The sequence below is a fragment of the Antechinus flavipes genome, chromosome 3 (genome assembly GCF_016432865.1).
Source record: "Antechinus flavipes isolate AdamAnt ecotype Samford, QLD, Australia chromosome 3, AdamAnt_v2, whole genome shotgun sequence".
Taxonomy (NCBI): Eukaryota; Metazoa; Chordata; class Mammalia; order Dasyuromorphia; family Dasyuridae; genus Antechinus; species Antechinus flavipes.
Genome location: NC_067400.1, coordinates 261,734,845 through 261,752,941, shown reverse-complemented (window position 1 = coordinate 261,752,941; position 18,097 = coordinate 261,734,845). Strand labels below are relative to the sequence as shown.

At 34.6% G+C, this 18,097-nt stretch overlaps 1 protein-coding gene and 1 long non-coding RNA gene across 5 annotated transcripts in view; one reads left to right on the top strand and one right to left on the bottom strand.

Moving 5' to 3' along the window:
* The window catches only part of USP9X (ubiquitin specific peptidase 9 X-linked), a 249,024-nt gene that overhangs the window by 219,287 nt on the left and 11,640 nt on the right, over positions 1–18,097 (top strand). For all 4 annotated transcript variants that reach the window (XM_051985022.1, XM_051985020.1, XM_051985023.1 and 1 more), the window contains exons 34-38: positions 3,283–3,424; positions 4,810–5,563; positions 6,965–7,088; positions 8,738–8,963; positions 10,972–11,101. In XM_051985022.1, the coding sequence (XP_051840982.1) occupies positions 3,283–3,424; positions 4,810–5,563; positions 6,965–7,088; positions 8,738–8,963; positions 10,972–11,101 (1,376 nt within the window). The remainder of the gene's footprint in view (positions 1–3,282; positions 3,425–4,809; positions 5,564–6,964; positions 7,089–8,737; positions 8,964–10,971; positions 11,102–18,097) is intronic.
* Positions 344–16,103, bottom strand: LOC127553916 (uncharacterized). Its single transcript, XR_007951846.1, has 4 exons — positions 15,452–16,103; positions 9,911–10,017; positions 7,664–7,816; positions 344–2,329 (listed from the first exon to the last, which is right to left on the bottom strand). It is a non-coding gene; the product is annotated as an uncharacterized LOC127553916 (long non-coding RNA).

Sequence of the window (18,097 nt, the reverse complement as noted above, 5' to 3'; positions counted from 1 at the left end):
AAAAAGTAGACAGAAAAATCATATAACTCAATAAAATTAACTGTTTACATTCCTGCATAGAAAGATAATACATATAATTCCTAAAAACTTTATCATTATAACAGAAGCAGTCTACTGAGACTGAGGGCACAGTCAATTATATAAGGATGATCTGGGGAAAGTGAAGGAATAAAGAGGAAGGGAGGGGCAAAATGGGGAGAATTGTCTCCCATAAAAGATGCATGAAAAGGGTGAGCTTTTATTATTATTATTATATTATTTATTATTATTAATTATATAATTATTAAACTTAAATCTTATTCTCATTGTAATTTAAAGAGAGGGGGTGTGTGTGTGTGTGTGTGTATGTGTGTGTGTGTGTGTGCGCGTGCAGACATACTCATGCATTTTACCTTATCTCTATTTCTCCCCTTTTCTTTCTCCAGAGTTTGGGATTAGGGAAATAAATACCAGAGGAAGGAAAATAAGAGAAAGAGGAAAGGAAGATAATAAAGAGGGAGGGTAGATTAGGGAGACAGTGGTTAGAAGCAAAACAATTGTGAGAAGGGATAAAAACAGGAAAACTAGAGGAAGGAAACAGTCATCATAACTGTGTGAATAGGGTAACCTTATCTGATGAGAGTAAAATGGATTAGAAACCAAAATCCAATAAATGTTTTTACAAAATGGACATTTGAAACAGGACACAGTTAAAATAAGGAGATAATTTGTCCTGCTTCAACTGAAATAGACAGGAAGTAGCCCTCAAGATCTCAAACAGACCAAAAGTAGAACTAATTAAAGAAGGTAACAGAGAAACTAAGTGGTTTATAGAGGAAAAAACATTAACCTTGGCATGAGAAAGACTTATCTTGATTTTAAATACTTATTGTGTGATCCTGGAAAAAGTTGCTTAACCCGGTTTACTTTGGTGCTTGATCTGTAAAATGAACTGGAGAAGGAAATGGCAGCCCACTCCAGTAATTCCTAAGAAAACCCCAAAATGTGGTCATTAAGAATTGGATATGATGGAACAACAGAGTCAGGGAAACTACATTTTGATAAAAGGTGCCATAGACAGTGAAGTAATATAAAAAAAAAATTTATACTTAGTTTGACAAAGGTCTCTTCTCTCAAATATATAGGGAATGAAATCAAATTTATAAAATTCAGAGCAATTCCCTAATTGATAAATTGTCAAGGGATATAAAACAGGCAATTTTCAGAAAAAGCCATCAAAACTATGTTCGTAAAATCAAATAAATCACTGATTAGATACCACTTCACAAAACCTATTGGAAATGACAAATGATGGAAGAGGTAGGGAAAGAAATTACACTAATGAGCTTTTGGTGGAGTTGTGAATTAGTCCATCTGTTCAGTTTGGCACTAAAGCTAAAGGGCTATAAAACTCTTTGACTCAGCAATGCCAATTATTAGGTCTGTACCTCCAACGAGATTAAAGAATAAGGAAAGGGACTTATAAGCCAAAAATATTTGTAGCAGTTATTTCTCTGGTGCCCAAACATTAGAAATTGAAGAAGAGTCCGAGCAATTGGAAAATGACTAAACAAATTGTATTATACAATTGTGATGGAACATTGTTCTATTATAAGAAATGACAAGGAGGAATGGTTACAGAAAAACATGACTAAGACTTAATGTGAACTGATGTAGCATGAAGTCAGCAGAATCAGATCATTGTACATTGCATTAGCACTATTATAATGGTGATCTACTGTGAAAGACTTAGTTACTCTGATAAAGACAGTGATTCAAGGAAATTCCAAAGGATTCTTGATGAGAATTGCTGTACAACTCCAGGGAAAGAACTAGTAAATTCTGCAAATTGTAACATGGTTTTCTAACATTTTTCTTGCCCTTTTTTTGTGTGTGTGCGTGTAATAATGGATAATATGGAAATAGATTTTGCATAATCTCATGTCTAATTGATATTAGTCACATAAATATCTCAAATGGTGAGGCAGGAGGAAAAGAATTTAGAACTCAAAATTTAAAAATAGGTAATTTGAGGGGGAAAAACCATATATCTTCTCTAATTTTGATTCAACCTTCAAGATCCCTAGACTTTGCTTTGTCCTCCTACGAAAAGACTTAACCCTTACTTTACTAAGAAAATAAAGTGTATATATTTTTTGTTTTTACATACCTCTGGTCTCTTCTATGCCACCCCAGTTCTCTCTTTGTTCAGGATTCTGCAGAAGAAGTGGCCTGGCATTTGCTGCTTCCTCTACTTGGACTCCTTACCTGTCTTTTACCAGAGATGGCCCCATTCATCATCTCTTTTCCATCTTCCATCTCTTTCTATACACTGACTTTATGCTTCTGCCTATAAACATTCCCCAATATCTTTAAAAATTCATCTAACTTTATTATCCCATTAAGTTATTTGCATGTCTATTGTCTGTCTTTCACAGACTAGCCCCTAAAAAGGGAGCTACTTTTTTAGTATACTTGGGCACTTGGTACCTAGCCATTTTTAGGGAACAGTTTATCTCTTGAAATATTCCTGTTTCCTTTTCTCTACCCTTTTATAGTAATCCTCTTTTCAGATATCCAGTATCTTCATGATATCTTAAATTTTCTCTGTCAGATATAGACATCCCTAGAGTTCTGAACTTCCAACTTTTGCCCCATCCATAGCAAAACTCCAAAATCTTTCATTGCAGTTGACTACATTTTAGGAGGTAACTCAGTGAACTAACATTAAGATGTGAATGATTATTAGTTCTATACATACTCTATAAAACTTCCTTCTATATAAAATTTGTCTCTGAAAAAGGCAATAGTAGCATGGCCCTGTTTTTGGATTCTGAAGTCCAACTTGCTAAATGGTTCCTACTTTTTCTAATTTTGAACCTCTAAATTCCTCAGTTCTGAGTTATAATTTGGGACTTCAGGTTCTAAGAGAAGTTTTTTTTTTTCCTTTATATTGTAAATATTCACTGAGACCTAATCAGTTTGGTTCAAGAAAGATATTTCAAAGTATACACAGGCACTCAGTTATTATAGAATGAATAACTTATTGGCCCAAAGTAACTATTTTTGCCCTCTATCTAAAATCCCTTAGCATCCAAATATAATTATTTGAAAGCAGACTTTCTTATTTAATACTTTTTAAAGGAATTTTAAATAGGGATACTTGATATAAAATAAGGCTAAAAAGATAGCCATTTCTCTGATATGATATAAAATGTACTACAGATTTGGTGATGTAATCAATTAGAATGCTTTGGTACCTCCCAGCAGAACACTTTTGAACTCTTCAAATAATGCCTTTAGGTACGAGTGTGAAGAATCATTTACGACTCTGAATGTAGATATTAGAAATCACCAAAACCTTCTTGATTCTTTGGAACAATATGTCAAGGGAGATTTACTGGAAGGTGCAAATGCATATCATTGTGAAAAATGCAACAAAAAGGTAAGTATGTCAATAGTTGGCAGCCTTTTATTAATGCAATTCATTTTAATTAGATATATTCTGTATTAAAAGATAACTTTCTTTAAAAATATTTTTCCCTCTTTTTTTTCTCCCCATTTCCTACCTTGTTTCATAACAGTGACCAAAATATTGTCAAGGGAAAGAGGATAATAGAGAATGAAGAAAGAGCCAGTTAGGCCTGGTCAAAAAGCCCTAATAACAATCCTGACATCATTTTCCCTTGCTAATCCTTGAGGAATTCAGAATCTTTACAGAATAAATGCTTCCTAATGATCCAGCTAGATTGACATAGGATCATTGATTAAGAACTGATGGGACCCTAGAAGCAATCTAGTCCAACTGCCTCATTTTACAGATGAGTTAAGAGGCTCAGAGGTTAGGTAATTTACACAAAGTTAAAAAAGAGACGAGGTAGGATTTGATACTAAATCCTCTGGCTCCAAATCCATTCTCTTTATACTGACATGTTGCATAAACTGCTGCTCTGAAGTTCTTATAAGCTGGGAATCCCTTTAAGTGAAATTTTGTCAAGGACTCCTGTTAAATAAGTTTTTTGTGGATCAGAGCATATTTATATTTTTAATACCTCTGAAAATTTCCCCACTTTGCCGTTCACCCTCCTGAATCTGGCTGTTAGCTACCCATAGTCACCTAATTATGTGTCCCTCAATAAATTTTGTCCAGTGACCAATATTAGTATGAGAGAGAGAGAGAGAAATGTGTAGCATTTAATTTTAAAGAATGATTTGACTATAGGGAAATTTTTTTTTTCATTTTTAAAATTTTAAGGTCGTATGGCAAGCACTTGTAAGCCCTAGGTATGCTGAGGTTGGTAGATTACTTGAGCTCAGGAGTTTGAGCAGCAAAAGGCTAAGCTAATTAGGGTATCCTTACCAAATCCAACAGTATGGTGAGCCCTTAGCATAAGGGGACCCTCAGGATGTCTAAGGAGGAGCAGACTGATCTACCTCCATCTGCAATGGAACCAAGTCTGGGTGCCATTGAATTTTCACCTTGAACATGATAAGGAGATCCAGTCCAAAGTGGGGGTCAGGGGATGTCAAACTTGAGAAGGAATGGCAATGTGGTGTGATAAGATCATTAGACATAGAATCAGATACAAATGAAAGTCACCTAATATATTAGCCTTCTGCTACAAATAACTAGTTTCTTGTACCATAGGTTACTTTGTAAAATTGAATCATTTTATTAGTAATGTCTGGTAAAACTAATTTATAAACTATACATTCACTAGTAAATTCTTACAACTTATTTGCATGATCACTTTATATGATTTACTTGTTCTTTTTGCACTGTTTTTAATGGCTTTCTAAGAAAAAATGTACTATCTCTTCTATTTTTAGGTTGATACAGTAAAGCGCCTCCTAATTAAGAAATTGCCCCCGGTTCTTGCCATTCAGTTAAAACGATTCGACTATGACTGGGAAAGGGAATGTGCAATCAAGTTCAATGATTACTTTGAATTTCCACGGGAATTGGACATGGAACCTTACACAGTAGCAGGTGTTGCAAAACTGGAAGGGGATGATGTAAACCCTGAAAATCAGTTAATACAACAGAACGAACAGTCAGAAAATGAGCCAACTGGAAGCACGAAATACAGACTGGTGGGTGTACTTGTACACAGTGGTCAAGCAAGTGGGGGACACTATTATTCTTACATCATCCAGAGGAATGGTGGAGATGGTGAGAAAAATCGCTGGTATAAATTTGATGATGGAGATGTGACAGAATGTAAAATGGATGATGATGAAGAAATGAAAAACCAGTGTTTTGGTGGAGAGTACATGGGTGAAGTGTTTGATCATATGATGAAGCGTATGTCTTATAGGCGCCAGAAAAGGTGGTGGAATGCCTACATTCTTTTTTATGAACGTATGGACACAATAGATAAGGACAATGAATTAATCAAATATATTTCAGAGTTGGTTGTTACCACAAAACCTCACCAGATTAAAATGCCATCAGCCATTGAAAGAAGTGTACGGAAGCAGAATGTGCAATTCATGCATAACCGTATGCAATACAGTTTGGAATATTTCCAGTTTGTAAAAAAACTTCTGACATGTAATAGTGTCTACTTAAACCCTCCTCCAGGTAAGTTCCTACAATTTAGCTTGGATGCTACATTTCTTTGATTTAAGTCGTTCTAACTAAATTTTGTTTTCATTTTTATGCAGTAAATAAACTTGAGGATTTATATATCACATTGAATTATTTTTATCAGAAAGATTTAAATATAGTAATCATTGCCTTTTTTGTAACTTTGTATTTACACTTCATGAAAGTCTAGTCTCTCATTCTAATATAGATATGACCCTTGTTTTTTTGAAGGGTATGCATGTAAATCTCAGCTTCTGTCAGACAATACTTCAAGTTCATACTAGCATTTGATTCTGTTCACGTTTGTCATTTCGAAGGAATTTAGCAAAAATTTAAAGTACAGTAGTAGAGATAAAGACATTTTTAAAAAATCATACCCCGGACCTTATTTTCAAGTAATTTACAATCTTGAAGAATCCTAGCTAAATGAAAAGAATCTCATCATCAGGAACTTGGCACCATTTGAGTTGTGTTTTGTTCAGCATTTTGAGCACCATTTGAATATCTTCTACTTAAAATATGAAATGCTTGTGGGTTAAATTGTTTGAGATTCTCTCCAGCATTGATACAAATCATGAAAATGATACTGGAAAAGATTGAAGTGCTTTTTTAATTACATCAATTTGGTTATGCCATCATTGCATATGGGTATCATAATATGAATGAATGCTTTTGGATATCATTACATTTTGGATATGAATTATCAGAAAGAGGTACGGTTTGTGTTAACCAGCATTACCTTTTCCCATATGATAAATGAGCAGTTCTCTCTTTGTATCCTTTTTTCCCTGGGTACTACAATCTATGACTGGCCATAGTAAAAATCCTCAGGCTTATTTGAGGAAGTAGTCTTCTTTTTATGTAATACAGGTAATCATTTTTAAATTTCTATTTTACTTAGCATACACATTTATAAATCATTTCTCACATAACAATTATGAGATATGGGAAGTTTTAAGTATTTTTGTGGATTTTTTTTTTAAGTAAATTAAGATTCATATATTAGGTTTGCTGTACAAGGTCACCAAGCTCTAGGCAGGATCAAAACTTAAAACTAGTTAGTAACTTCTGGGGTCCAAATAATTTCTTGGGCAGCACTAGATCAGGAGATTCAAGTTATTTATGAGCAGATCTAACATACTTTTCTTCATTGTCCTACATAAATAAACCAAATAATTGTTATAAAATTATCAAATGATAAATCATTACATTACATGTTATATTTGGTTAATTCATTTAAAAAATTTTGAAAAGACCTCAGATTCTCAAATAGTTGCTTTTACTTTTAAATTCCATTACTTATGCAGGGTCAATAGACTTAACTACATATTTTATGGGTGATAATTTGATTAAAATGATCTTTTGATTTTTTTTCTATGTGATTTTTATTCATAGGGCAAGATCATCTGTTGCCTGAAGCAGAAGAAATTACTATGATTAGTATTCAGCTTGCTGCTAGATTCCTTTTCACCACAGGATTTCACACAAAAAAAATAGTCCGTGGCCCTGCCAGTGACTGGTATACTGCTTTAAATTTTCATACTGTCCTAATAAATGGTTTGGTTTCTTTTGTATACTGTGCTAATCTCTTCTGATCATGAAAATCTTAATACAGTTATGAATCATTCAGTTTTTCCAAAGTCCTTGTACAGAAGAATAGCAATGGTAAAACAAAAGTTATATTCAAATATTGAGGTTTATAAACTATCTGTAATAGTACAGAAGTGAGAGATGCATTGTTGACATTTTCCTGCAGAATTCATTTTAACTTTGAAACCATTCACGTTCTGTATATTCATTATAATTTTATATCATTTGGTTTAGGAAAAAAATGAAATTTTTAGGTTCAAACTCTTTTTTTTTTTTTAACATTTGAAATCTTAATATTTATTGTAAGAAATGCCACTGTACCCATTGACTGGGGTTAACTTTTTAAAGACCTTTTAGAAGGACCAAACATCAATTGACATTAAAATATTTTTATGATTTTATGATAATTTGCTTCAATTTCTCCTATCTGTACAAATGTACTTTAAATACAAGTAATTATAAACAATAGTTATTTTACTTTGAAATAAAAAAATTTCATCCTACCTTCTCATTTTCTTTGCCATATGTTTTGTTTGGATTTTTTTCCCCCTTCACTGTATCATTATTGTAGCTCAGTCCTTTGAGTTAGCTTCAGTTTTGGTTGTAGCGTTAACAAGTATTCTTAAGCCTTTTTGTAATATGGAACCCTTCTGTAAACTGGTGAACATAATAGACCCTTTTTTAGGATAATGCTTTTAAACGTATAAATATAAACATGAATAGTTTGTACATATACAAAGAAAACCAATTGTATTGAAGTACTTAGACATATACAAATATATGTGTGCATAAACAAATATTTGTGTGAATGTATATATACTTACATAGATAGTTCAAACTATTTTTTAAATTAAGTCAATATAAGAAGGAAAAGTATATTAAACTTCCTAATTCTAATAGCATAGGAGTATGTGTGTCTGTATTTTGGGGGACTTTTCAATGTAATAAGATAGAGTAATTATATTAGCTACATGACCCTGTTGTTGTCCAGTCATGTCTGATTCTTCGTGACTCCATTTGGGGTTTTCATGGCAGAGATACTGGAGTGGTTTTATATTTCCTTCTCCAGCTTGTTTTACAGATGAGGAAACTGAGGCAAACAGGGTTAAGTGACTTGCCCAGGGTACACAGCTAGTTAAGTGTCTGAGGCCAGATTTGAACTCAGGAAAAGGAGTTCTTCTGATTCTAGTATTCTATCCACTATACTGCCTACCTATCCAGATGACCAGAAAGCATCCTTATCAGTTTGAAGTTGGGATATTATTTTTGTAGTCATTATAGCTAGAAAGGATCTCCTATATCTCTCTAAGTCTACCCTAATGATTTTTAGTTGTCATATTGATAAATTTATAAAGTATCAAATCAATATAAAGTGATTGTCGTGACAATAAACTACCTCAGGAATTTCTAATGGGGATGTTATTTTTTTTTAATTCAGTAACACATTTACATAAAATGGAAGGATGTTGAAGTTCTATTTTATTTGGTTGAACTGCAAAATGTCACATCTTTAAAAATCAATGGATTAGCTTTCCTTTTTGTGATTGCTGATTACATGCTGTCTTTTTTATATTTCAGGTATGATGCATTGTGTATTCTTCTCCGCCACAGCAAGAATGTACGCTTTTGGTTTGCACATAATGTCCTCTTTAATGTTTCAAATCGTTTTTCTGAGTACCTTCTGGAATGCCCCAGTGCAGAAGTGAGGGGTGCATTTGCAAAACTTATAGTATTTATTGCACATTTTTCATTGCAAGATGGCCCATGTCCTTCACCTTTTGCTTCACCTGGACCTTCTAGTCAGGTAATTACATATCTTTCTTTTTAAATGACTACTTCACTCAGCCAGTTTGGGGAATTGATTGGAAATTAAAAAGAAAATACATAAAGTTTCTTAAGGAACTCAATCTAATGGAGTAGACAGTATTCAAATAAATACATACAAAAAGCGAACTATATACAGAATAGATGGGAAGTAATTAAGAGAGGGAAAGCCCTAGAATTAAGAGGGATTAGGGAAGCCTTGTTAGAGAAGGTGGAGTTTTAATTGGGACTTGAAGCCATGGAGATCACTAGTCAGTGAAGAAGCAGTGGGGGTTTTGTAAGAGAAAACAGGAGAGATGAAAAAGCAATTAGAAATTTCAGAATTCTTGCACATGGTACATTTGTGGGTGATGGTAGGCTCCAAAATTGTGACCATCTTTGTGTGCGGCTAAGGGCAGGATGGAGGATGAATAGTTTGTGGAATTTAGTGGTTAGACTTCATGTTTTTACACTATTCCCTTATACATACTCCACACTCTATGCCTGTTACTTGTTCTTACCTAATGCCTTTCCTTTATGTCTATATTTTATACACACGTGTGTATTTATGTATTACCTTTGCCCAGAATAAATTTCATTGACATTTCTTCATGTGGAAATCATTATCTTTTCTCAACACCCACTTCTGATACTACAACATTAATGCAGAATCCTAAGGGTGGCGATACATCCCTCCTCAAATACATGAATCGTAGTCAGATTCACATCATTATTATCCTAGGTTATAAATACTGCAGAGGGGTTTGTCAGATAGGTTTGCTTCTTTAACACTTAGCACTTAATAAGTATTTAATGTTTATTGAGTTGTTCTTGAATTACCTGAAAATTAAACCACCTCTTGTCAAGAGTAGTTAAAATAAAAAGGCATTCTTAAATTTGGCTTTATAAAAACAATCCAACTGAGATTTGGTTTTTCTAAATTCTTACCTGATTTTAGTTTCCAGTTTGACTTTTGAGTCAAGACTCCATATATCACGACCTACTGATAAACTGTTGATTCCCTCCAGTAATTTGTGCTCTGTCTCCTCACATGACTGTGCAATTACAAGGAAGTGATGAAATGGATAGATCAAACTCCAGGTCTGCATTTGGGAAGACTCAAGTTGAAATCTAGCCTAAAACATTTAGCAGCTGTGTAACCCTGGATAAGTCACTTCCCCACCCTTTGCCTCAGTTTCCTCATCTATAAAATAATAACACCCATCTCCCCAGGTTGTTGTGAGGATAAAATGAGACAATTTTTGTAATGTGTTTAGCATGCCTAGCCCACAGTAGATGCTGTGTCCTTATTAGCTGTTAGCTTTTTGTTTGTCCTTTAATAATAATATAAACTTCATAATGATCTAGGCAAGTTTTCTTTTTTTACTGTCAACTAATGCCTAACCCTATACCTAACATGTAGTAAACAGAATTGAAATTCTGGCTTTGGCATTTAATTAACTGTGTGACCATGAAAAAGTCACTTGAGAAAGTTAAATTTACATGTATTGAAGGAATAATCCTTAATAGTCACTTATTGAGATAAGATCATTCTTGTGAGGAAAATACTTTATAAACTTTGAACTACTATAAAACTGTAAGGCATTAGTATTATCACTGCAATGAGATTTTAAAGTCTTTGAAAACAGACTTTAAAGGCAAGGTTTAGATTTTTTTTTCTTTGAGGAATTTTTCACTTTTAGTTTGTAATTTAAATGATGAAGATCTCTGGAAAAGAAAAAGACTTGTATTAAAGATCAGTTTTCTTACCACATTGCTTATAATAAATTAACTGTTAAATTCATCTTCCACTAAATATATATATCTATATATATATATAACCTCCCACTTTTATATAAAAAGAAAGGAAAAATCAACTCTTTTCAGAACAAAATAACTTTTTCAGAACAAAATAACTTTGGGATTTGTTTTGTGCCAATATTACATTTTATTTCTAGTATGTCTTGATTCTAACCTTATTTTACAGCTGATCATCTTTTTTTAAACAGGCATATGATAATTTAAGCTTGAGTGATCACTTGTTGAGAGCAGTACTAAATCTCCTCAGAAGGGAAGTTTCAGAGCACGGGCGTCATTTGCAGCAGTATTTCAATCTGTTTGTAATGTATGCTAACCTAGGTAAGACTTTGAAGTGTACTTCAGAACTTGTAATCTTATTCAGTTTAACAAAAACTGAAAAAGTTGTTTCAAAATTGAACTTAATTACAGTGTTATTCAACAACTGGCATGAAAATTTAGATTTATCAAAAAAAAAAAGTCCATAGCATTCTTTGTAATAAGATATTTACCTATTGTAAAGGTTTTTGAAGTTGCATGCTTCCTTAAAGTTTAAAGTGAAAATTTACATGTCAAACAGCTTTTACATACCTAAAATAAGGTATCTCCTTCATCCCCATGCAGTTATACATGGGGAAGCATTATCTCAGGAGGGGCTGTCTCTGACAAGGTTTGACTTTGTGAACATGGGCAAGACACCTAACTTCTTAATGCCCTTTGCAGCTCTCAACATTTGTAAATTGCAGAGCAGATACACTTTGCTGTTGATAGAATTGAGGTTCCTATACCAATGAAATTATTTTTGGTCAATGAGAATGAGTTGAACATTGTTTAATTGGAAGAAAATTTTACATTACCTGGAGATCTGATTTTAAAATGCAGACGTGCAAACAGTGTTGAATAATGCAGAAATTGGGGGGGGGTCCCCATTTTTAAAATATTTGGAATTAACGAACATGTATATTTGCAATTGAGATTTAAAATTTTAAGTTCCTGTTTGTCCATTACTTTGTCACTATAGAGAGTTTTAATACTTGAAAGAAGCAATTCTTATTAACTAAACCCTGACCCCAGTCACTTTTTTATTTCATGTCTCCATCAGATATATGTACCATTATTACAGTATCACTTTGCACTAATTCAGATAGTTTCTAATTCTTGTTGTTTTATGGTTGCATATATTGTCTTCTACCATATTGCAAAGTTCTTCAGTGTTTACGGTGCTTGGACCAACACTGCTTACTCCATAAAATATATGTTGAAGAAAATGTTCAATTTTCCCATTTTTAAATTAATTTATATTTGTACTTATAAAAATGATAGGTTGTTGAATCAGATTACTAACTATGCTCCATGTTTGGAATTCTTTCTTTCCTTAGCTAACTTCTGGCTTCCTTCAAGTCTTTGCTAAGATCCCACCTTCTATAAGAAGCCTTTTCCAATCTCCCTTAGTACTAGTGCCTTAATTTGAAATCATCTTCCAATTATTTTCTATCTCTTTAGGTTACACAAAATTGTGTGTTGTTACTCCCATTAGACCATGAGCTCTCTGGGTGTAAGAACAATTTTTTTTTTTTTTTTTTTTTTTTGCCTTTCTTTGTATTCTTAATATTTAGTACAGTCCCTGGCATAAAGGTGCTTAAAATTTTTTTGTTGATCCGACTGGACCTCTTTTTGGTCTCCCAAAGTATTCCTTGGTGTAAGTTAAAATTTTTTTTGCTATTTTTAGTTTGACATATAAAATATATTTACCATTCAAAAAATTGGTTCATTAACACAAATATTAAAACAATGCTAAGTTAGGTTCCAGAAAATGAAAAATTTTGATAAAACATGTTCCCTACCTTCAAGAAACTTATAGCTTAGAAAGCAAGTAGGACACAAACACAGATAACTATAATGTACATTTCTATGAGTGTATTAGACATTTGCAAAATAAAGTACTATGTAAGACCTGAAGGGAGAAAGTTGTTGGGGAATGAAAGGTGTTCCACATCAGGTAAATACCCTTCGTTTTGACTTTAAATAATGGGTAGGAATTCATCAGATAAGAGAAGGATGGCAGAATTATTTTCCATTCATAATAGAGCATAATCAAAGACACTGAAATAAGAAAGCATAGGCGGCATGTTTGGGAGACCAAAAAGTGGTCCAGTCAGATCAACAAAAAATTTTTAAAGCACCTTTATGCCAGGGACTGTACTAAATATTAAGAATACAAAGGAAGGCAAAAAAAGTTGTTCTTACACCCAGAGAGCTCATGGTCTAATGGGAGTAACAACACACAATTATGTATAACCTAAAGAGACAGAAAATAATTTCAAATTAAGGCATTAGTACTAAGGGAGATAGGAAAAGCTTCTTGCAGAAGGTGGGATCTTAGCAAAGACTTGAAGGAAGCCAGAAGTTAGCTAAGGAATGAAAGAATTCCAAATATGAAGTGTAGCTAGTAAAAGTGCAGTCAGAAGGTATATTATCTTATGCAAGAGAGTTTACAATAGTATTAGATCACAATATTGTGGAGGGGAGTAACATGTAAGAAGATTAGAAAGGTAAGAAAGGGCCATGACATTGAACACCAAACAGAAGATTGTTGATCTTGGTGGTGATAGGGAGCCACTGAAGTTTCTTGAATTACAAAGTTAAAGTAATGTGATCAGACCTGTACCTGCACTTAAGGAAAATCATGTTGACAGTTGAATGAAAGATGAATTAGTAGGGAGAGATTTGAGTAACAGTAGACCCATCAGCAGGGTATATAGTGTTAGTTTTAAGTTTGAGGTAATGAAGGCCATAGATAACAGCTTCATTAGAGGAGAAAAGGGAGCCTATAAGAAAAGAGATGTCACAAAATTAGAATTGACAAGACTACAACTGATTGAATATGGAAACTGAGAGAGGATAGAGGATGATACCTAAGATGGGGCAAAAGCCATCTCATTTGAAAACTGAAATTAAATAGAGGGGGGAGGGTCCAAAAGCTCTGTATATGTTTTTTTTACCAATTCAACTGCCTAAGGCAGGTGGAGAGAGCAAAATAGGTAATCTAATCAGAAGAAATATCGCAGGGGCCACCAGTGAGGAAGAAAAATGTTTCATGAGAATTTTGATGCTCTGTTACTACTACAGTGGTAGATTTGGCTGATATATCACTCCCTTTTCCTGGTTCTAGGTCTATAATATGGCCATATCTCTGTCCTGAAATGGACAAGCAAAGGATTATAATTTGCCAATTGGAGAGAGGCTGCTAATCGCATAGGATTATGTCATTCTATTCTGTCACAATTCCATGCTCCAGTTGATGTCATGAGCTTTTATTAAGCAGAATTAGTTTAATGCCTTTTAGAATGTGGCATTATATGCCCTTCCCCATGTTACTTTGTCCTTAAACTATTCCTGTCAGAGTATCACATAGATTATCCTATTCAGCAGACAGTATATGATGTTTATAAATGAATGTTAATACGCTCTCCAAAAATCAAAGGGAACATCATCAAAATTCTTCTGTTGATCTTAGTTCTATTCTTTCTAGATTTTTTGGCCAATCTTATAACTGCCACTCACCAGTCAGTGTAGATACAGATGTTATCCACCCTATGTCTCTAGGCTCTGTCTCAAAGACTAGTCTTATGTCCTTCAGCTCAATCCACACTGGGGAAGATTTAACAAGATCCCCATTTCCTCTAGGTATCCCCCATTTCTATATAAATAGTCACAGCTACCAATTATAAATGCCTCCCTCTTATTGGGCAGAACCATTGAACTTGGTAACCAGCATTCCTCAGATCTAAATCCTTATAGTAGCTTCCCACTAAAACAGTGGAAAAAGCAAGATGTTGAACAGGAAGATCTTAAACAGGAAGCTTCAGTTTCTGGAAGAGTCCCAACTGAAGGTTACTTTTCAGGGATTTGGGCAAGTATGATCTAATTTTCATACTCTCTCTCCATCTTGTTGGAGGAATAATATTTTATCACTCTGCTGATAGACAGTTCTAGACAAAAGAAAATAGTATGACCTTGGTTTTTGTCTCAGTAGGAAGGAAGGCTTAGTATCAGGTGTATAATTAACTGCTTTTCAAAAGGTTTAAAGTGAGTAATCACTTTGAGAGCTTATGGTTCCAACAGCATAGCAGTCATTAGATTTGACCATTTATGGGTACCTAACAGATTCTACTGAGCACGATCCTTGTGATCAGAAACTCCTTAAAATAAAGGATCCCACACGGGATCAGGAAAAATCCACCAGAAAAGACTGCTGAATAACCCACTTTGGATCTTCTGTGGCTGTTGTCTATTTGGAAGCCTACTGGAAAAGGGAAACTTGAAGTTAACTCAGTAAATGTAGAGACATCAGGATATATGTGTATACTGTGGGTTCCTCCAAAATTGAGGGTCTGATAAACCTCTGAATTTCCTTTTATTTTGTGGGAAAGAGTGAATCAACACCATGTTCCATACCATGATCAGAACCATTTGGGCTTTCCCCATCCACTACATTCTCCACATTTGAGTGACCCTTAATGTTCTATGGGATGGTTTCACATCCCTTGTGCTTTGTAGGCCATTGTTCCATCTACAACTTGAGCACCATGGTCTTGTCTGACCCAATAAGTTATATTATCCATATACTATATGCTTTGTGTAGTTTATTGGAATACTTAAGTGCTCTCAGAAAAAGAAGCTTCTACTCACCAGATTGTGCCATTATAACTAAGAGTTCAGGTATCCCTGAGTAGGGATGGTGGAAGTAGACTGTACTTCCTTCTGGATGAAAGTGAACTGCTCCTGATAAGTCATAGCCACAAAAATAGAGGAAAGAAGAAAATTATCAGCAAGGTAATAATCTTCATATCACTTATTCTAAGACCTAGGCTTACCTGTTCTATTATATTACAAGGTCAGGAAGAGTTGTAGCAATGCTTGTGACAACTTGATTCAGCTCCCTGTAGTTGCTATGAGTTACCAGTTGCCATCTGCCTTTCTCAAATACACCACACAGTGTAGTAAGCATAGTGAAGTACTCTGACCTCATCCATTTTCTCCCCTAAAGAGGAAATAAATTTCAGTACTCTCAGGGCTCTAATGGTGTTTGTTACTAACCACATATGGCTTGAGCAATTCCATTTAGCCCGAACCATAATAACATGTAAAGGTTGCCAGAAAGGACTGCCACAGGTACTGACTACTTAGAGCTCCTTATCATTTCTAATTCCACAGTACGGTGCTATGATTCACTACCAACAATTGTGACCCATACAAAGGGTGTTCTACCTCATTAAAGATTCTTATTTTTTAACATTCTGCCTCCCTGAAATAAATATTAAATGATGAGGTAATTGTGGGGGAGTAAGTAGTTCATGGGAGAAGTCCTCTATTATGATAATGATCTGACTGCCAATGTCTACTTGGCCATTTGTGACACTCCTACCTCCTTTCCAGTCTTCTATGACTTGGGTATATGATCTTTACTTCCCCCATTTTCTTACAGTTAGAATGACCCTTTTTGTCTCAGCAGTGGCCTAAGGGGACATTTCCAAAATTTGGAAACAAGAGACTTAGTTCAAAACTGCTTTATTACATAGGGCTTTAAGGGATATCTTGATAATCAAGACAGAAAGGCCCTGTGTATAACTTTGTCACCTCAATAGGAAACTGTCTCCTTATTGACCCCGTGTGTCAAGAGCCCCACCCAAATTAAGAGAAAGTATAATCAATTACCAAGCCAGGTGTGAGGGGCTTTTCCTATTTAGTGACAACTGTATTTATCCAGATAACCACAGTTGTCCCCCACAACAACAGTGTGTGTCTCCCACACAAATTACCAGTGAACTGTTCATATCAGTTAAGTACTACGATGAGTTGTTCCTACTCCTCTTCCCTGGCACCATTTGGATGAAATTCTTCTCAGAAAAAAAAAAAGATGTAATTATCCCAAATAGGTTAGTCATAGGGGGACTGTACTAGTTCAACAGAATCCCATCTAAGCTGCCTGAAAAAGGTCAAAAAGCAGTCCTTAGACCTCTGAAAGATTTAACCAGCTTTGCAAAAGTAAGTTTTCTATAAGCTCTCCAAACCATTGAAACTGCTTCAAAGAGGATATTTTATTGACTCCATCATATCATAGCCAAAACACCTATTGTTTCAGTGATTAATACAGTCATTTAAACTTATTTTACATGCTCCCCATTTCCTACCTACCCTCTTAACCTTTTGTGAAGGGAATCATAGAGTGTTTATTTAGAAAGCTAAGCCTGAGGCTTTCTATCTCCTCCAGTTAATAGTTCCTCATTCTCATCCTCCTTTCTACTCCCATTCTCTTTCCTTACTCTCCCTGTTTCAACAAAATTCAGTATGCTTTCCAACAATATTTTTGGGCTGGAGATTATATTTGATGACCTCATCAGGATTACTCCTTTCATTTTGTGCTGTTACCAAGTCCATCAACCACTCTTGTGCTTTCATAGCACAGTCCTTAACTAGCCCAATAGCTCCGTGTCTAGTTGCTGAATTCTCCGGTATGGTTTGTTTTTATTTGCTTAACCGATTCTCTAGGACTATTAACAATAACCAGAAAATCCAATTTGGCACTTTATCCTCCACATCAGCCTCCTTTCACAATTTTAGAGCAAATTGCTTCAAATCATTGGGGTTCCCTTCTCCCTGCTATTGAGAAGATTCTTCCATCTGCCTCTTGTATATATAGCAAGGACTTTCCCCACAAGATACACCTATATCTGGCTGTCCACCCACCTTATTCTCTGCATCTGTCTTCTTTCACTCTTTCATCCCCAGTGTGAGCCATATTGTTATTTCAAACCACGCCTCACTCAGATCTGGTAGTTTAGCTTAGAACCCAAATGAAATGTGACACTCAAACATCTAATAGGTAAGAAAAGATTTATTTGAAAATTCATCAAGAATAAAACATTGGTTTCAGGTAGATATTCTTGACTCCTTCCCTGTTTATCACAGGGGTAAGTCTAGTCAAAAAGGTGTGGTGATTCTCATAACAGTGACATCCACAAGTCCTACTAGCACAGTCTCCTCAAAGGCTGTCACTGATATCCTTAGATGATCAGGAAGGCCACTCAATGACTTAAGCTTTAATTCCTAGCACCAATCAAAAGGAATAGCTAATTATTCTTTGAGGGACAAAATATGAGTATTTCTTATTTGGCTGGAAAGGTAAGAACTATTGCTATTTCCACACCAAGGTAAATGTTATATTTATGGAAGCAGGTTAGTTCAGACAGACACAATGCAAAAAGCCTACATTTAAGGCTATTTCAGAGTTGTATGACATTGAGCCTGTCACTATATAGCCTTTGTCCCCATATA